Below are 20,367 nucleotides of genomic sequence, written 5' to 3'. Positions count from 1 at the left end.
AGCTTGGAGTTGACAAGAGGCTCTGTGATGTCGGCCGGGAGTGCTAGCTATGGTGACAAGGGGACACCGGCTCATCCCATCTCCTGAAACCTCGCAACTGCTCTTCCTTTCTTCCTTTTCTTTCTCTCCTCTTGGCCTCTCTTGTTGCCTCCTGGCTTCCGGACTGCACTGTTATTCACAAGACAGGGCTAGGAATCACGAACCAGCTATTCTGTAGGGTGATGCTGTGAGCAAAGACCGTGGTGGTTTGTGGGCACAGAGCCGAGGACTGCTCTGTGGTGGGAAGTTATGACGCTTGTCAAGGAATCTGGGGCTGGGAGATGTGCAGCAGGCTAGCCTTAACTCTTTCCTCTCTGAATCTGCCGCTGCCTTACCTGGAAACACCCGGTCGTTGGGGCTGGAGCTGCTGGTCCAGGTGCTCCTGACCCACTTGGCATGGTCATACATCCAACCACACGGCTCCTCGGGGAAATCAAAGTTGCAATTGAATCCTGAAGGGAGCTGCAGATCTTTGTCTGAAAGGGGGAAAAAAGAACCCAAAGAAGGCAAATGAACTGGGTTCGGACAACAGCCACAGCGGTGCTATTGAAAGCTCTGGCAAGGCCTAAGTGAAGGGCAGAGAAAGAAGTGGCTCCCTTTGCTTATTCATTTAACTCATCTTGGCGATCGTTGGCTTTCGGGTCAGCCTTTGGTCTCATCCTTCCCAGGCACGAAAGCCAAGTCTGCCAGTGGTTCCCATAGTAAGCAATTATAAATGAGGCCACCAAATGGCTTCAGGCTCTAATCACACTCTTCTGTCCACCTCAGAGAGCAGACAAATGTGAAAATTGCTGTTCCCTAAGTACCAGAGAAGAATGTCTCCCCAGTGCCTCCGTGGAAGGCTGGCTCCTGCCAACCTGGCTCTCACAAGTGATGGGGCAGCCCATTAGCATCCCGAGAGGCTGACGTGCCGGGGAGGTGCTGGCCAGGGAGGGGGGAGTGAGCTCTGAAACAAGGAAGGCTTGTTTGTTCCCCCTTCACCTCCTGTGATAGGTCTTTTGTTCCAGGACACAAGGTCAGCTCGGCATCCCCGTGGGGCGGCACTGCCAGGTGGGCGCCTGGCATGGGTAGGGCAGAACGAGGGGCCAGAGCTGCTGGCCGCCTAGCTCAGCACTGACCAGGAGAAAAAATCATGTCATATGGCACCAAGTGCCTGTGGGCCGAGAGCCCAGGGGCAGGAGAAAACGCCTTCCTCACGGACATGTCAGCAGTGACCGCACAACGGCTCGTCCCGTCGCCTTGGTTGCCCACCTGTCTAAGCTGGAAGACTGAACCCAAAGAGTTTGGAGGCTCCACTCAGCTCTAAAAATCCTGTCTGAGCTGGTGCCAAATATGTGATTAAGTGGGGGCGGGTGTAGAGGTGGGGGAAAGAGGAAACAGGAATCCAAATTTGGATGCTTGCCGGCAGTGGCCGTAGAGACAGCGGAAAAGTGCTGGCTAATGCTAGTAGCAGGGAGGAAGTGGGGTCTTTGGCCTTCTCACTTCCCTTCTCAGGGTTCCCAGAGAGGAATTTCCGTGGGGAAGGCCTAGAATGCAGGTTAGGAAGTCTAAAGGGAACAACAGACTGGTGGAAACTAATTGCTCACACCAGGGGGGTGAGGGGAAGGGCACTGCCAGCCACGGAGGCAGACTGCCACCAGGCCCTGGTTGTGCCTCCCCTTCCCAAGAGAGAGTATTTCATGTTTGCCCGCCCTTGGCCAAAGTCAGCTTGAGTCGAGAAGAAACACATGGAATCTATTACAGAAGCATCAACCTGTGGCTTGGAAAAGTCAGCCCTTAGCCCTCACCCCCCTTCTCCCAACAATTTCTGAATTTCTATTTTTCCGTTAAAAAATATGGAGTAATTCAATATACCATAATTCCTCTCTCATGTTTACACGCATACTCTATCTCAGGAACCAAATTCCACAAAGAAACCTTTTGCAAAAAAAAAAAAAAAAAGGGAGGAACCACCAAAGAAACCTCAAATGAAACAAACCACTATAAACGGGAAAATTACATTATACTTCTGAAAGTTTACAGAAGAACTCTTAAATTTTTCTCTGGATTGCCATTTAGCTAGAAGCCCCCCCTCCTGCCCTCCACCAAGCTAACTCTGTTAATCCAATACCATATATTAACTCCCTATGCATTCCACCGTGAGCTTGCAAACTATCTTCAACGTGTCTTGGAAGAGCCTCCAAGTCTCCTTCTCCTCTTCATAAAACAAAAACAAGTTCATTAAAATGTCAGAATCCTGTATTCAACTAACCCTGACCAATAGTGTCCCCCCGCCCACACAATATACAAAAGCACATTCCTAAAAGCATATGCATTAAATTATCATTTTTCAGTCGCACAACTTCAGCATTTATTTTTGGCTTCCCTCCCATTCTCCTCTGTAGCCATTTTCTGGAGCTGGCCACTCCATCAGCGGAGTGGGGTCGGCGCACACGCGCACGGGGCCCCAACAGACTGCGCCATCTACCTACTGAGTCCGTGCGATGCTGTGTCTCCACCAAGTCTCTCTAAGTCTCCCCAAGCCTCTCCACCAATCTTCCCTCATTTTGTCTAATGAACGTTTAATAAGGATCAGTAATTTACTGTAAATGGAGGCTGTCAAGCCTTAAATTCTAGCCAAAAATGCCAGGTGTTCCAAAATTTGTGGTTTGTTAGGAATGTCCTCATACTTGGTAAGGTGACGTACTTTTGGGCTCTGCCAATTATTGTTTTTATCTCACTTGGATGCGTTCAGAAGATGGAAGAAAGGTGATCCAGAGCTTCCACGTGAAGAGGCTGATCTGGAATGAGGAGGCCTTGGGATCTGAAGGAAGGGCTGAAGTGCCTTTGCACATCCCTGCCTTTGTCACTGACCTGTGCTTACTCCCATGGAGGATGGGATGTGCCATTTTCTGGAGCCATGATTACTACACTTTCTCAATCAGCAGTGGGTGAAGACACAGGGAAACACGGTCACAGAATGGTTTACTGCTGAGTTAACCTGACTGCCATGCTCCATGGGCCACGTCACCCTGATGACCGCCAGATCTTCACCTGACTCTACGGCAGAGACATAGCTCAGTACAAAAAGTCTGAGGATTCTAATGTTCCAAGTGAAGGCTAGAAAGGGAGACTTCTCTCTGGATAGAGCCTTGTCTCAGCTGATGACCAGTAGGTCCATGCCTGTAGGCTGTCCTGGTTGGTTGTTCCAGTATCTGAATGTTTCTATATTGGTTGTAAATGGCCACTGCCCCAAGCCCTTGACTACCCACACCTCCCTGACCTCAGACCAGGGGACGTCCAGGTCCCTGCCCCAGCCACAGGCCAGCCGCCTCTGACTGCTGGCACCGTGCCATCCCAGATGAGCTATGACTCCAACCCCTTCTCACCATCCTCAAAGCTGCAGTTCTCCCCACACTCCGTGGCTTCCTCATCGATGGGATATGGGGTGGTGGTCTCTTCGCTCTTCACAGTGGGCCCCAGGGTCTCTACGGTGGGCTTTGAGTCTGCGTAAAGGCAAAGAAAGGGGGAGTGAATGCTGCACGCAGCAGTCTTCATTGAAACCCAGCAGGAGGAAGATGCCCCTAACTCAGTTTCCTGTCTAAGTGTGGGCTTTTAAAGGAGGAAGAAAAGATAACGAATGAAGATGGACACACACACACACACACACACCTGGAGTCACCTCTGTGTCTGTCCATGAAGTCAGGAGCATTGCCTGAGTTGAACGAGAAGAGTCCCAAGCTGCAGAACAGCCACAATAGAGGCAGGGACACAAACCCACGTCCCTGCCGCAAAGTCCACAGCAGAGGCCTTGCGGCCAGCACAAAAGGCCAGGTGGGACCGTGATGGACGTGGGCGGAGCTCACCCCGAGGCAGGCTAACCCGTGCCCTGGGTGTTCTGTTTAAGACAGAAGAGTGGGTGATAAACACGCGTGCATGCGCGCACAGACAGACAGACACACACACACACACTCACACACAAAGTGGTGCCCATCCCAAACGGTTGGACACAGTCTCAGTGCTTAGTGACGCGAGCTTCCTGTGCACTGCCCCTCGGGCGGCTGCTGACGTGCCTTCCTGGCCAGCTCACCCTGCTCTTACGTGGAAGAGACTTCTCTTTTCAGCCTTCTCTGACTCAGACAGAACTTTTTTAACCAAAGTTAACTGACCGAGGGGGCCCACCTCTCACAAGATAATCAGAAGCGCAACAGCCAAAGCCATGAGTGAAGCCAGACAGCTGGGGAGGTGTGACCCCAGCCATTGTCGTTCCTGTTTGCACAAAACTGGACCCAAAGGAATACGGACTCAAAGGACTCAGACTCCACTTGGTGGAAGTAATTGAGGCCGTGCCTTTAGGTCAGGGTGTGGCAAATTCAAATGCTTCCCGGACGCAAGCAGCTACTGGAAGCCAGACGGCTGGCTGGGGGCTGGGGAGAGTTAAGTGCGGGATATAAGGGGGCAGAGGACATCTTGCAGGCCTGACTCAAGGGAGGCCACCAAGACTGGCCCAGCACACTGAAGGCCTGAGGGGAGGCGGCCCAATGTGGCCAGAACTTGGAAAAAAATTTTTTTTTCCTAACATGAAGACAATTCCATTCCCATGGAAGGTCTCTAGACTTGTCAACGTTGGCAACTTGTTCAGAGTATTGTAACAAGGAGCATGTCGCAAAACTTGGCGGAGCCAAACCTGGCTGCAGGCAGTCAGTTCTGACCTAGGCTCCAGGTGATGCACTCACCCATCCATTCTCTTGTCTATTTGCTCATGCCAGTCATTCATTCAGCAACTATTTATGAAATGAATGAAACGATGAGTCAGGCCCTGGGTGGGGCGAGGAGGGGTTCTGGTAACTGGCTTCAAGTCCGTGCCTCGTGGGGTGGGGTCTTCATCCCAGGTTGCCCTCCAACGAGAGACTCGCCGAATAAGCTGTGCATTGTTCCTCCCATTTCTATACATGTTCCTTTGCACTATTGTACGTGATTAGACGCCTTTGTCAGGCACACTTCAGGATACCATTTAATAAAGCCAGGAGCTGAAGGAAATTGCTAAATACGCTGAATAGCTTTTTCACGGTCGACTTCCCATCTTTCTGCTATTAAATACGACGCACATAACCTTTCATACTTCCCTTTGCCGTGTCTGCCTCTTGCTCACAGTAAATAGCAAATAACCTCGAAGCGTCCTAATTTGTAAGTTCAAATTTGTCACTGTGTCATCGAATCTCAAACTCAATTGTAAAGCAAACTATGGGCAGCAAAGCAAGAAGTAATCATTTGGAACGCAAACAAACTAACAGGTGAACCAGCCCTGTCAAATTATTGAGCTGCCGTGACTCAGGCCAGCCCTATTATTTTTCCTGCTCTCCTTTTGGGGTCAGAACGGAGTGAACCAGGGACGCATCGCAGAAAGGAATGGGAATTTGAAGAGCAAAAAAGCCACATGGCCTACAAGAGCAGTTTGTGGGGAGGTTAGGTAGCTGGCTGGTAAAGATCACATTAAATCCAGGGGCATAGGGGGCTGAGGAGGCAAGGAGAGGACCTGTAGTGTGAAGGATAGTAAGAAGGCAGGCCGTGTCCACTGCGCTTTACTGGGAGCTCAGGGGTAACTGCCCATCAAATTGCAATGCTCCCTTTGCGATTGAAACCAGATGTCAGCAACTTCAAAGGAAAGGAGGCTGGGTGGAGGCTAAGAAACCCCAACTCTGATCTTCCACGGAATGGCCAGGCAGGACTTTGAAATGAGAAACCTGTTGCTGACCATCGCCAGGGTAATTTGGGCCAGGCTGGGGCAGGGGAGCAATAAGAGGAAAAGGACATTAGCAACCGTCCAGCTGGTCATAAAGCAGGGCCAGCCTGGGAGAGGCCACGGCAGACGGGCAGGGCCGAGGAGGGAAGTAGGAGTCGGTCCCCCAGCCTGCTAAGCGACCTCTGACAAGTAGCTTCCTCTCTCTGGGACTCAGTTTCCCCATCTGTGATAGAGATGATGGCCTAGATCTGTGATTTTTTTTTTTCCCAAAGTGTTTGCCACACTCGTTAGTAGGTTGTGGAATCAATGTGATGGGTCATGACCAGCATTTTTGAATTTGGACTATAATATGTCAGAGTGTGCTCACATGGGGAAAATGAGCACTGATCTGGGGACCTTTTGTTCCAGTTGTGTTTACTTATTATTACAGGTTTATCAGGTGCCAGGCAGCAGTCTCAGTACTTTATATCCATTATTTCACTGAATCCTCATAACAACCCTTGTACGTGGCGATCTGTCCCCAGGGTCCGGCACTAAATACACCATAACCCTTATGCACGCACCATGGGAGTGTGTGCTTGCAAGCCGAGTGAATTGTGATATAAATTTATTTTAAACTGTGGATCATGGTCAAAAATGTTTGAAAGCCACTGGCCCAGAAGCTCCTGGGTCCCCTGCAGCTCTAACTGTTTGATTTCGAAGAGGCCATGAATGAAGCCAGCTTGTCTCACTGCTGGAGGGGCAGTTTTCCACATCTGCAAGCAGACAGGTGTCTTACATTCAGCGGGCTGCAGGGAAACTTGGCCTTTCCCCTACCTGATGGGGAGTCGAGTGTCTTTCCACTAAAATGTGTTCGCTGGGGCTGCCTTCAATCCAAAGGTGTGAGAGGCTAATCTGGGCCCGATCCAGCCTGCGTGCCTCCATGGGGCTCCTCCTCTGTGCCTTCGGGGCCAGCACACAGGCAGCATGCTCCCCCCCAGGTGCCAGAAGCACTTCTCCGGCTTGCCCTTATTATCCTTTCTGATACCCGCACGGCACAGACAGGAAAATGGAGAGACCTGGGGGCCTGGTGGACAGAGGCAGGGCAGCTCGGCCTGTCTGCTGCTCCTGCGGGCACCGGGTTCGGGTGGCTCCCTTGAGCTCCTTTCGGAGGGCAGTGAGCCAGTTCCAGGTGAGATCTCGCGCCAGCTCTGCCCAAGGAGGCGCCCAGAGGAAGGCTGGGGCCTGACTCAGAAGAAAAGGGTGCGTCCCGGAAGCAGGGAGGGTGGGCATGCGCAGTGGGCCTTATCTGCATTAAGGAGAGTGAGAGGTCTTCCCTGGGCCTGGGCCGCCAAGGGTGGCGGGGTGAGGTGGGAGGTGAGGAAGGAGCAAGACTCCTGCTGCTCGTGGGGAAGAAGTCCTACTCCCGTCAGCTTCCCTACAACAGGGTCCCTCCTGAGCAAATAAATGCCTTTTACAGATGTGGCTTCGAAATGAAAATGAAGTCTCTTAGCCATTGACATCTGGAGGCCAGATTCAGACATAAACCGATTACTTTATTATCATGAGGGGGTTTTTTCTCCCCTAAATCAACAGCCACAGCCTTCTGGCCTGAAGAGTCAGGGTCTAATTGAATTTGGGTGGGTGGTGTGTGGTTATGATTTGTTTTTGAGAGACTGGGGTTGGGGAACTGAAATGATCCTTTAAAAAAGACAAAGCACATCCCTTGAGAAATTGTCCCCAGTCCTGAGGCTGCAGTGCCCATGGTTTGAGGCAGGAGATCATGGCAGGGCCTGGGGTGGGTAGGGTTTCGAGCTGACAGAGCTTCACCGGGGAGGGCTGCCCTCTCTGCCCATCCACGATATCATGGGCTGACCTCCTCCCAGGGCATCCCCGGAAGCCAGGGTCACATGACCAAGTGAGCGAGACCTGGAGTGGGAAAGCAGGCCTTACCTGTCCAGTCACAGCCCAGCACCTCCAGCCGCATCCCAATCCCTGCTGGAGACCACCTCTCAGGGTACACCCGCACGTACTGTGCCGGAACGGGGTCGAATCTTCGGATGTCAGGGGTATCATAGTGCATGTTCCCTTCAAACAGCTGCAGGGGAGACAGGCCACTCAGTCCTTCTTCTGTGGGACCACCTCCCCACCCCTCCCCTTCTTCCCTTTCCTTCCCCTTCTCCTCTCTGCCCCTCACATCCATCCAGAAGGCAGTCTCACAGTTGACTCACTAGACATTACAACCCAGAAGAGCTCCATTCTCAGACAAAAGTTTTGATTCATTTAGAAGATGGTTAGGGTCCCAGAAACATAGAAAAGAGGGAGCAAATAAAAGTGGCAATTGCTAGGTTCTGCCTTCTATCCTGGGACTGGAGGCTGTGGACTCGGGAAAGAATTAGGCTCTGAATGGACTTGGCTGGAGGGAAGAGAAGTGAATTTTAGGCTGCTTTGCCCATTGTCTTAGAAGTTCTTGTTGTAGGGGCACCTAGGTGGCTCAGGTGGTTAAGGGTCTGCCTTCAGCTCAGGTCATGATCCCGGCGTCCTGGGATTGAGCCCCATGTCACGCTCCCTGCTCAGCGGGGAGTCTGCTTCTCCCTCTCCCTCTGCCCCTCCCCCTGCTCGTGCTCTCTCTCTCTCTCTGTCTCTCTCAAATAAATTAATAAAAGTCTTAAAAAAAAAAAAGAAGAAGAGGTTCTTGTTGTAATGCTTGAAAGTCTAGATGCAGAAAGCCCCAGCTGACTGACAGCTCCCAGGTCGCTGAAAGATGCAGGTGGAGGGACCATCCTCTTCTCTAGGCTAATGACAACATCCTCTCATCACACATGGATGGTCTGAGACCGTGTTCCCCAAAGCTTTGTTTAGCAGAGCCAATTCTGTCAAAACAAAGCTCACCTAGGGCCCCAGGACATGAACTGAGGACAGTGAGGCTGTCCTCGTCCAAGCCAGGTGGGGGACCCAACCCGGAGCACGTGTGGGAGCCACTGCTTTGGGGCGACGCTGGTGAGGAGACGAGCCAGGGGCTGTGCTGATCAGCACTGAGGACTGCAGCAGGGCCACCTCCTCTGCAGGATGCCCACAATTCCAAAAGGGGGCACTGTCACGGGGAGGGCAGGCCCTAGACTAAGATCATCTCTTTTCCCAGGCTCCCAGAGCAGTCAAGAAGAGCCAGGGTCAGCTCTCCCCAGGAAAACCCATGGTCCAACTTCTGCCTGTCCACTGAAGTTTCCAGTTACCAAGCTCTGAGCCTTTCCAGGCCCCTAAATTGTGAGCTGGGTGTTTACATCAGCATTGCAAAGCCTCCAACCCAGGCCGTGCCTCTGTATTAAGAATGGAAACATTTGCGGAGACAAGGGGACCAAACAGTCATAAAATTCCCCCTTCCTTGGTAAAAGAGGCCTGCTCTTCTGAGGAAAACAAGGGTAACTCAGCAGTTAGGATCAGAACGCCTGACTCCCCCCGAGGTTGACCTGGAGAGTGACAGGCATGATGTCTTTTCCCCTTGCTGGGGGCTCCTCCATACCCAGCGTTGAGGGCTGACCCTTACTGGCCTGGGAAGTTTCTCTTGCCTTCCCAGCCTCAGTATAAGAGGTGGGAAAGATCTAAGCAGAGTCCAGACTGGGAAAATACAAAGGAGTGCAGTGACATTAAAAAAAACAGTTGTTTTGGGAAGTAATCCCCTAGTTTCTATACTTAAGCCTCCAAAAACTACATCCCCTTTGGACGTCTGGCCAATTCCAAGGAAACGTCATCTGAAAGAGGGTGTAAAGGGTGTCAAACTTGACAGAAAGGCAGTGCAGGGTGGTGGGTAGGTGTCTGGGCTCTGGACTCAAACTGTGTCTGAATCATGGCTCTCCACAGGCATACACTGTGACCCCGGGGGTGACACCAAGCCTCACTTTTGTCATGGGAGTGATACGGGAGTGACAAAAGTATCCTCCTTGTAAAGATGGTGGAAGGATTAAAATACGGCATTTAGCTGTGTCTGGCACCAAGTAATCTCAGCTAATGTTTGTTTATTAGAATACAGGGGGTCTGGTGATGATTGTCTAGTTAGGAAGTCAGCACCCCCAAACTTAACCTCCCTGTTTGAGGTAGGGTTAGGGAGTCTTCCAGGAATGGCTTACCTTCGGCTGCTGGGTCCTGGGGTCCTGGATGTATTCCCAGTCTCTGCCATTTAGGCTATAGGAGACTTTGAACTTGCGCACGAACGCCCTGGCTTCCACGGCAGTGATGCTGTCTCCCCCACGGGCCCCCTGGATGATGATGCCTTTCACCGTCTTGGGCACTCCCAGGTCCACCTGAAGCCACTCCTCGCCTGGCTGGGCCTGAGGGGTCCGGGGGAACCAACCAGAGCGGCTGCTGACCAGGCGGGCAGCACTGGGGCTCCAGAGGTACTCGCGGGTGGAGGAGGCCGAGATCTGAGAATCAGGGATGAGGCCCGAGAGCATCCCCAGCATGTTGGAGCAGGGGGCGTCTGTGGAGGGGAGGGAGACACAAGAGCTCACGGCTGGCACCCTGCTTACCGGACACCACCTCCCATTAGTAGGGAGCTGTGAAAGAACCCAACTGCCACATGCTGGAAACCAGCACTGATTTCTTTGCATTTCAAGCAATGTGGTTAAGAGCCCAGACTGGGAGCCCGACTGCCTGGGTCCATGTCTGTTTTGTCCCTTACTAGCTGCCTGACCTCAGGCAAATGATTCAACTGCTCTGTACCACAGTGTATCCAGGTCTGAAGGAGGGCTAGCGGCAGAACTCACCTCTTAGGGGCTGTTGTAAGGGTTCCATCAGTTACTATGTAAATGGTCACAGCACAGTGTCTGGCACACCTAGCATCTCACACTGTTAGCCAACGACCCTCACATCCTTGCCGGTGGCACCGGGCCCCCTCGAGCCTCCCAGGGCAGTGAGCGCAGCGGAGCTCAGTTGAGCCCTCAGTTGTTTCCTGGATGACTGTTTGCCCAACTGGATGGAAACTTTCCGGGGGTCAGGTCTTTGCTTCCACATGTGTTATCATAGCTTTTTACTACCTTGTGTCCTTTGCACATGCTGTTCCTGCCACTCCAAATGCTGTTCCCCTCCATCATCATCAGACTAACCTTTACTTAAGTATCACATCCTCAGAAAGTCCGTCCCCTAACTTCCAATCAATAGTCAGTTAGGTCCCCTCCACCACTCTTTCTCTGAGTACGCTGTTCTTCTCCTTCATACATGCATCTCAGTTTGTAACTATCCAGTAGTCGGTCTGGTTACGATCTATGCTGCCCACCAGCCTGAAAGTTTCATATGGTTAGAGACCCCATCCGCTTGTTCACTTCCCCTGTCCGCTTCCATTCCCAAAGTGGGGCCTGTTGTACAGCAGGCCTCCAAGAATACTCCTGCAGCCAATGAGCGAGTGGCAGATGCACGGATAATGGTATGCGGCAAGACAAGATCTGTAGTCAGGGTGTATTAGATACTGCTAAGCAGAGCTCCAGGCTAAAGTGAGCCTTCTGGAAAGGTCACGAGGTGCAATCATGCTATTTGCAGAGGGGTGAAAGAGGGAGCAGAGTCAGGACACAATCAACTCCACAGCCTCCCCGGGATCCCCCTCACCTGTGACTCGGCAGCCAAAGAGCTCCAGCCGCAGGGCAATGCCTGAGTGCCAGGTCTGGGGCCGGACCCTGACGAACCTGGTCAGCAGTGGCGTGTGCAGCTTGTTGAGAACCACCTCCGTTGCGTCGTTGTTGGCTTGGAATACCTGCAGCGTCAGATGAGAAACCACTGTCCAAATCTGTGTGTGGTGCGGCCACTCACCCAGCCTTTGAAGGGGGTGCAAAAGTTCTGTTGAGCATTATTTCCCTCAAGCTTATAATAATCAGTGTGTTTGTTGTTTGGGGCTTTTTTAGAAGCACCATGAAAAAAAAAGTTTAATTTCTCACACTGCTCTAACTGGAAAACAATAACTGGTCTTCACAAAAACTTTTAGAGGAAAGAAAAATTTTGCCTCTGGGCTGAGAGCAAGCAGAAGGCGCCTTAAAAATGGAGCAGGACGGTCGTCTTCTAGGGCTAGTGGACCTCACAAGCTTGAACTTGATTCTCCCCCTCCCTCACGGTGCAGGCATACAGGAATATTTTTCAGGGTATTTTTATAAAGTGCTTCATAGTTGTTTTGTTAGTTACTTAGGGGCCCCCCTGCTCCGTGAACGGGGGAGAATGTGGGGGGTGCCATCTACTCCTCGGGGCCCTATGTCAATCAACACTTTCTTGGTTCCGTCTGGTCTTTGTTGGAGGGTCAGGGTTGCAGACAGTCTCTCAGAGTCCTGCCCTGGCTTCCTCTCACTGTGGTCCCACACTGTAATGAAATCCATCCCTGTCCCCATCTGACCAGTGCATCTCTTAGGGGAGGAAAGGCTTTTTGGAGTAGCTTCTAAGCCAACATGGTAGGAGCAAGTCCTAGTTTACCAGATGGCCCAAATCAATAACTGCCATATGGACCTTATGCTTTTCTGTGCTCTCCATTAAAAAAAAAAAAAAAAAGTAGCTGGAGCAAGTGTATGTGAGTTTCTCTTGGTTTCCTTGGCTAAGGGTGGAGGAGAAAGACCACCAACCAAGCATCACTTCTAAATCAGACCTGTCATAGCTGTAACAACCAAGAGAATCTGCAAGTCGACTCGAGGGCACTTCAGCTCATGAGATCTGTAACATGCCAGGCGTGTGGGCACTGACAGGGCTGGGACCAGAGTCGGGGGACTGGTCTGTTCCCAAACCCCTGACCAGACGCCATGTAAACACAACTGCATCTATAACGCCTCGGGAAGTAAGTATTATTATTTCTGCTTTAGTGATGAGAAAATGGAGGCTCAGGTCTGTCTGGATCCAAATCCCCTGCCATGTTTTTAGGCTGCAGGCTTATGGTTTCCTACATTAGCTCTCACCTCTTTTCACAGATCTGCAGCGTTTATATTGGTGGCTAGAGTCTTGGAGTTCTTAAGGTCCCCGAGCCTGGGCTGAATGGAGATGGGGTTACTCTTGAGGGATGTGTGTTTATAATCCTGACTTTGAAAGCTCTGGGTAACAGCAATGAGCTGCATGGCAGCTTACAGCTAATTAACAACGTGGTCCTTTCTTTCCCATGAACTGTAACTAGGAACTCTGCCATTTGGCAACCTTGAACCCTCCATATTTCCCACTTGCTGAGGTCAAAATTAGAGCCCTTAAAAAGCACACCACTGATGGTGGGGGTGAAGGGTAAAAGACATCACACCCTTTGCAACCAGATCAGGGAAGTGGCTTGCTTAAGACAGATGGAGCAAAAGAGAGGAGACAGGTTCCCGCTGGCCCACCATACTCAGTTTCAACCCCTGCCCCCCCCCTCCCTCCTCACTAGGGAGCCTCCCGCCCATCCCGAGGCCAAGGGTCTTCCTTTGCTGCCTTGCTAACTGCAGGGAGCAAGAGGCAGAACTGCTTGACCGCCCCTCACTCCCAGGTCTGATCTGGCTCCTTCCTTTACAGTGACTGGGGACAAAGAGGGGCGAGAAGACAAAACAAGGGAAGAAAGACCAGGCAAACAGGAGGCAAGAGGGTTAGAGTCAGGCACCTGGGGGAAGGCTGATGCAGAAAGGGGGAGAGAGGGGCCCAAGCCTCTGTGATCTGAACCTTGGAGCAGGATGACCAAGGCAGGGGACAGGGCCCAGGAAGGCTCCGGTCTGGCCATGCCCATTCCATGGGTTCTCGGGAGCCTAGAAAGAGCTCCGCAGCTCTTAGGAAAGGAATGAGGGCATTGAATCCAGGGAAAGAGATTAACCAGCTCTCTAGAATCCAGCATGAGGCAGAGGCTTTTGTTTGTTTTTTGTTTTGTTTTGGCAGGGAAGGAGCAAGTGCGGCCCTTTGCTTATTTGGGGAGGGTGCTGCGAGCCGTGGGGGGCCGCCCCTGGCCTGCTCCCCGGGGATGGTGAGGGTGACTGTGTGTGGCCCGCATCAGCAGATGCTAAGGAGTTCATTTGGGGCGGGGAGCCGGGTTCTTCCCGTGAACGCATCCTCGGAGCGCCGAGGGGATGCGAACTCTGACACAGCTGCTAACCCACAGCACGCACGCCACGCCGGCACCGTTCAGAAACACAGCACGTCTCATGTGTTTTTAATATCCAATTTTATCTTATCTGACCCCTTCATTTCTCAGCCTTGGCAGACAACACTAAGGAACCTTTCCTCCCCCCCTCAGTGAGGAAATGACTATGTCTTTGGACTGCCTTTGGGAGGCTGGCACGGGCGTGAGTGTGGCAGCACGTGGGCAGGGACGTGCACACACGCGCATGTGTACCTGTCTGGCCACGGGGCTGGTCTTCCCACGGCGGCACATGGTCCCAGGCTTTGGGGGAGCCCCCTGGATCTCTGGGTGCAGTGACAGCTGTCAGAAAGGGAGGCGAGCACACAGTCTCTCTGCTTAGAGAGACCTACCTACCGGGCTGCTCCCCGCTGAGTGTCATTCGGCCTTCCCGTTCGGCTCACTCTGCTCCTACCCTAGCCCGGAACCAAACGGACGCCGGTTCAACCCGGCCTTGAACTGTCCTTTGGGTTTCTGAGCCTGGCTCCTTCTTGGTTTCTTGTGTGCTCTTGACTTTGCGCTCATATCCGCCCCTGCCCTCTGGACCCTTGGCTGAAGGAGAGATGGCTTATTTTATTAAACTCTTTATACACTTCTCACTCTGAGTGTGGCAGAGTGGGGAAAACACCCCCAAACACCACTGAACCAGGCGCCAGGGGAGACAGTCTGCTGCTGCTGAGCTCATCAGTGTGGGCAAATGTCTCCACCTCCCCCAGAATCCCAATTTCCTCCTCTATGAAATGAGCTGATTTGTCAAGACCTTTCTGGCCCCCAGATTTTAAGGCTTTCTGCCTAAGAGTTTCCAACTAGACCTGCCCCAGCAGTGCCCATTTTGTAAAGGGCATTTTCATTGTCCAGGGTCCCTTCATGCCTAAGTGCTTCGGTGGACGAGGGCTATGGGTTTTAATACACTTCAGCGAGTGCCGAGGACACACGGTGAGTGCCCCACTCAGAAGGGGAGCACACCTTGCTGATGTTTTTGCTCGATAACAGTCCCAATTATTAATAATGAAAAGTAATGAATAACAACACCTTAGTCCTTACATACTGTCTTTCACCCAAAGATATCAAAGTGCAATTTATGAAAATCCATTTTTAATGAAATATTAAGCAGTTTCTATTTCTCCTGACCCCATGGATTTACAGGTCTCTATTTTTCTCCCTGCATCTTCCTATTTATAGCTGGGAAATGCTATCATATATTATACATCTTTATGACTTTCTCAATGCTTCTGTGGTTTCAGAATCACCCTTCATATGTTTTCTGATCAAATTCTCGGAGATGGATTCTTGGCTTCTAGTCTAGGCATTGCAAGGTAAGGGGTTGTGTGCATGGGAAATGATGCCAGGAAATTGGTTTTATTCCCTATACCCTGCCGACTCACTGAATCATTATAGGCAAATCAATAATCCTTAGATACCTTGGTTTCTCCTTCAGGAAAAGGAAGTTGATAGAGGCTTGCAGATAGACACCAAGGTCTACCAGCCCTCCCCACTGGCTCCAATGCCTGCACAACACCCAGGACCAATGTCAGAGTGGAAGCTACATCACACATAACACGTGGGTCTCTGTTTGATGGGGAGGGTTCAAGGTCTGAAAGCCACTGACTCCCAAGTCCCGCCTCAAGGCCCCAAATTTTCAGGTCAGAACTTGAGAGTGAGGTGTCCATGATGCTAAGAAACCTCAGTGGGTCCTCAGCGTACAGTACACCCCGATAAACATATACCAAACGTGATGATCACACTGGAACATCTGCTTTAAAAGCTGGATGTCACAGATGGTACACATTTTTGTTAATTTTTAAAAGCAAAATGCTAATATGGTTGCTTGATCACCCGAAAGAAAATGAGAAGTATGTTCAAGGTGTCTCTAGCTTTCTTAGGAGCTAAGGTTGGTGTTGATTGATGTAATTATTAAATTGTGTGTGTGTGTGTATGTGTGTGTGTGTGTTTATGTTGAACACATAGACTTCTTCAAATGCATCTCTGCAAACCAAGTTTAAAAAGCAGTTCAGGGCACAAAGTGGTTTGGATAACCCATTTGGTGCCTCGCTGAATTCTGAACATAATCCAACACTTTCCAATTGATTCTTGAGACCTCTGGTTTATTTTCAGAAAGACAGAATTTGAAACCAGCAGCACTTCAAAGACTTTCTGATTTGCACCTCTGGGGGGAGGGGGCACCTGCCAATTAACTTGGCTGCTATCCAACACCCCAGTGTGGTGACTAGCTACATACCCCACCCAGCAAAAGAAAAAAATCCCCATGTTGTGACCATGCTTATGAGCTCCCCAGGCATGGACTCTCATACCGCGCCAAATAAAAGAAGATAATACATGTGATCTAATAGGAAACATCTAGCCAGATAGCATCCCGGATGGTTTTGAGGTCTTTTCTCTATTTTTCTACCCCATTTCTTGTCACAGTCACCTGTCCCTGCCGCCCTGTCCGTAAGTCTTGTAAGAATAGGCAGGGACTCTAGCACGGCTGAGAACAAGGAGCGTTGGCCTGCCTACCTCGGAGGACTCTGGGCAGGGGGGTTCACCGCCAAGCCTAAGTCCCTCTCCCGTACACCAGTCCTCTCTGCCATCCGAGGCGCCCAGGATGGTGTGGCCGCTCCACATCCATCACAGTCTTTGAGCTCCTTGGCGCAGGGACACGGGGCAGGCTCGTGGTGGGAGCTGGCTGTAACCTTCCTCCACCAGGCGGGCCCTTCCACCGACAGATGCAGCCTCTCATTACGGGCACGGCCTCCCGTTGGAGTGGGGCTTCGGTATGCAGTCTGCACACGCCTGTCTCTTCATTACCTATGGTGTGACCTACGGTTTATTCCTATTTTGCTGTAAATATCTGAACGTGGCCAGCTCCAGGGACTGCAAAGAAAGCAGGAAATTTTTCAAAGACGATATAGTGCTGGAGCCCTGAGGTAGAAATTGTGCAGGAGACGGTCTTCTTCCTTTTTTTTAAAAAAATAAATATTTCTCTCCACTAATAAATGTTTCATTGCATCCAAAGTTCTCCTTTTCAATCTATTTGGCACAGACACTCAAGGAGGAGGAGAACAAAGCGGGCAGAAAAGAGAGGTGGCAGGAGCAGAGGGCAGAAACTGGGGAAACCAGTAGCACATTTTAAAAATCTCTCTCAGAAACAATTGAACTGACTCATCCTTGCAGCGGAACCAAACGCCTGTCCTCTCTCTCCCACCCCCTTCCCTCGCGTTTTCTCTAAAACCAGCCACTGGGGCCACACATAAAAATAAATTGTTAATCAATGGTTGCCATCCTGTTTAATTAATTTGTTGCACCAAACAGGCAAGGGGTGGGGGGCAGGGTAGGGGTGCTGTTGCACGCGGGGAAAATGATGTTCATGTAATGGACATTTTTTTTTCTTTTTTGTAAATCATGGCCCTAACATTTCTCTCTTAAAACTCCTCCTCTTTAAAGACTATAATCTTTTTTTTTTTAATATATAAAGCTGCTTTCATTCTAGTGGATGTGGGAACTTAGCCAGAACAGAGTCAGAAGGGATGTGTCTCCTATATATGTGGATACATATACATATATGAGAGAGAAGAGTGGGGGAGAATTTAAGGGAGGGTAAGGATGGGGGTAGGGCAGAGAAAGTTCCCTACCCACCAAATGCTCATTTATGACCACGATGCCCTCCTGTCTCCTGCTCCTTTACTTAGGGCTGTTTTTGTCATCAAGCAGGTCTGCTGGTGTGGAGAAGACAGAGGAGCAGGAGCCTGTCATGGGGTGGAGGGCGGGGGAGGCCGCTTTCTTCCCTGGGGGTGGGGGTGGAGGTGGGTGGGATGTGCGCATCCCATCTGTGTGCGCCTTGTGGGTCTCGTTAGATTTACTGCGGGATTATGTTACCCCCATCGAGACGTAGAGCCCTGGAACATAGCATACTAACAGGATTAGGGTTTCGGGACTGGAGACAGGAAAGCACCAGGGAGATGAGCAGAGGAGGGAAGGGGAGGGAAGCTCAGGGATTTGGGGCTGGAGGAGAGATGGGGTGGGGGAGAGTGTGGCATCAGAGCAATGGAAGGGAATGGCCAATGTCCTCCTGTAAAGGTGGGGGGAGAAACACAGACAGTCTCACTGGGTCGGCAGGGTTCTCCGTACTGAAAACCTCTTGCGACATCATCATATTTTTTGAGAAGGCGCCTTTAACTTGCAGGTGGGCAGAAGGGAGTGCGAAAGGGTACAGGGCATAGGGCTCCTGAGCCTGTCTGCATTCCTCTGCCAGTAAAATCTCAGCCAATCACAGAGCAGGAAACAGCCATGTTTCCACCAGGTGAAGTGTTCACCCCAGTGCTCACCTAGGCACGCTGGAGTAAGGGCAAAGAGAATTTTTGCAGCCCAAGCAAGATCACTGTGCCCTTCGAAACCCCCTGCTCACTTGCTCTGTCCTATTGGCCTCAGTGCACAGCAGTGAGATGGAAAGCACTGGGAATTTGGCATCAAGGCCATAAGCGCCAGGGAGGCTGGCCTCAGCTCCCAGAGACAGTTCAGCACCCATGGGAGTTGGGTGAAGCCAGCCACGGGAGCCTGATAGAGAAAAGGTTCCAAGCTTATGTATAATGACATTTTCCCTTGGGCTTCCTAAGTGGAGAGGCTAAAGGTCTGAGCTCATCCCATGGCAAATGGATAAGGGACAAACTTAATTATCTAGGGCCCTGGATTCCTCTCAGTTATAACTGAAGGGGGCAGAAAAACTGGGGGATATGAATTTCAAAAGGGCATCGGCCCTCTTCAGAATATATAGAACCCCAGTTCAAAGTTGCAGTCAGATGCATGACTTCTGAAGTCTGATGCTCATTCCCACCTGACAGCTTGAGTCACTGCCATAATCTTATATACAGTCAACAAGACTGCAATGAAAAGGATAAGGGGAAACCAGTCATCTACCAGGAGGTTAAAAAAAAAAAAAAGTACTTTTTCAAAACTCTGAGTTATTAATTGGAGGAATAACTGCACCCATAATAGAAGAATGAAACTGAGAAGTGTAATGTTTATCTGAGGCGGCTCGAGTGCAGGACCCATCAGATGCAGAGAGAGGTCTGGATGACTTATCAGGTCCCTTCCAGACCTATGATTTTAAAAGAGGCAGATAAATATCCCATGGGGCCTTGTTACTTTTTAAATTGATAACTTGCTTCTGCTCAAGAAGAGCTTTGTGGGTCTAATACATTAATTATATCTGCAGAGAGCCTTCCATCTACAGATCCCAAGGTGCCCTGCCAACACCAGCTACAGCACCATTCCGTTTGGGCAGGCGGAAACACTGAGGCACGGAGCTATTAAGAGAAATTTCCAGGGTCACATGATGCATCATCTAAGAAGATCTGAAAATAGACGCCACATGGTTCTGTTAGCCGACTGATTTAGGGGGTTTGGTTTTCTGATGCCGCTCTCTATCCTCCTAAGTCTCAGACAAATTTGCGGAGGGTTTTAAATTTTCCAATGGCTTTCAAAGTGATTTGCTTTACTTTAGAATAAAAATATAGGACAGAGAATTTTTTGAAGGGGGGTGTTTACATGTTTGGAAGGGATGTGGCCAAATCAAACGCAAAGAAACTTCTCTCAGCTCTACATCCTTGGTATTCTAGGACGGAGCCCGAACTCCAGACCGATGAGCTGAGCGTGCTAAGCCAGGCTGTCCGAGGGTGGAGGCTCTCCAGGAAAATGCACACCTCTAGACCCCTAGACTGAAGATCTAGGAAGCGGGCTTCCCTCTGGATGCAAGATGACAGCAAGGCCCGGATCAGATTGCTGGGACTATCCTCCTGGAGATCAAAGCCCCGTGACCAGGAGCCTTTCATGGGGACTCCACAGTTCCCCACGTCCCCAGGGCAAATTACTCTGTCTAAGAGCTTCAATTCCAGTGTTTGAAACTCTGTTCCATTCTGAAGCCAATGAGTGGGTACCTGGAGGTTCTCTGACCCCCTTGGAGGCCATCGCTGCATGAATGGCACGAGCTTATTTACTGTATTTCTGCCACTCATTACAGGGCAATTCTGAAAACTCTTGGACCTCATCCCTGTCCTCACCCTCCCATCCTCAATCTGGCCATCAAGATATATTTAGCACCCCCACAGACTCTCTCTTTGAGCCCAAATTTCTTCCAAATACATCAGAGCGGCCAGCAGCACTGTGACTAACAGGTAGCCAGGGCTATGTCAACAAGGAGATGCCCACGTTCACCAAATAAGGGAGAAATGAAGACGAGGCCTTTTGCCTAGACATATAAGGGCAATGGCCTCTGTCCCCCTGTCCTGACACTAGCCTTGGCCTCGTTCCGTCCAGCGTACACTCACAAAACCAACAATTCTGAGGTGAGCAGGGTCCTGGCCAAGGCCTCGAGCCTCCAGCTCCTGCCGTGTTTCTCCCTGCCCTTCCTGTGGCTCGTGTGTACATAATTACAGACACAGACGTGATCCTTCTAATACTGTATTTACAACACTATGTCTATGTTTGGGGTGTTATTAATATAGCTGGTGAAACCAAAAGCAGTAGTTTTCTGCTTGTGGTTTCT

General features: G+C 50.7%; 1 protein-coding gene across 4 annotated transcripts in view; it reads right to left on the bottom strand.

Moving 5' to 3' along the window:
- The window catches only part of NRP2 (neuropilin 2), a 113,831-nt gene that overhangs the window by 41,921 nt on the left and 51,543 nt on the right, over positions 1-20,367 (bottom strand). For all 4 annotated transcript variants that reach the window (XM_011226558.3, XM_034655035.1, XM_002920498.4 and 1 more), the window contains exons 8-12: positions 11,336-11,480; positions 9,865-10,214; positions 7,694-7,838; positions 3,408-3,524; positions 375-515 (exon numbers count right to left, since the gene is read on the bottom strand). In XM_011226558.3, coding sequence (XP_011224860.1) covers positions 375-515; positions 3,408-3,524; positions 7,694-7,838; positions 9,865-10,214; positions 11,336-11,480 — 898 coding nt within the window. The remainder of the gene's footprint in view (positions 1-374; positions 516-3,407; positions 3,525-7,693; positions 7,839-9,864; positions 10,215-11,335; positions 11,481-20,367) is intronic.

The sequence above is a fragment of the Ailuropoda melanoleuca genome, chromosome 2 (assembly GCF_002007445.2).
Source record: "Ailuropoda melanoleuca isolate Jingjing chromosome 2, ASM200744v2, whole genome shotgun sequence".
NCBI classification, from domain to species: domain Eukaryota; kingdom Metazoa; phylum Chordata; class Mammalia; order Carnivora; family Ursidae; genus Ailuropoda; species Ailuropoda melanoleuca.
The sequence above is the reverse complement of the archived record's forward strand: the minus strand, read 5'-3'. Positions and strand labels throughout refer to the sequence as shown.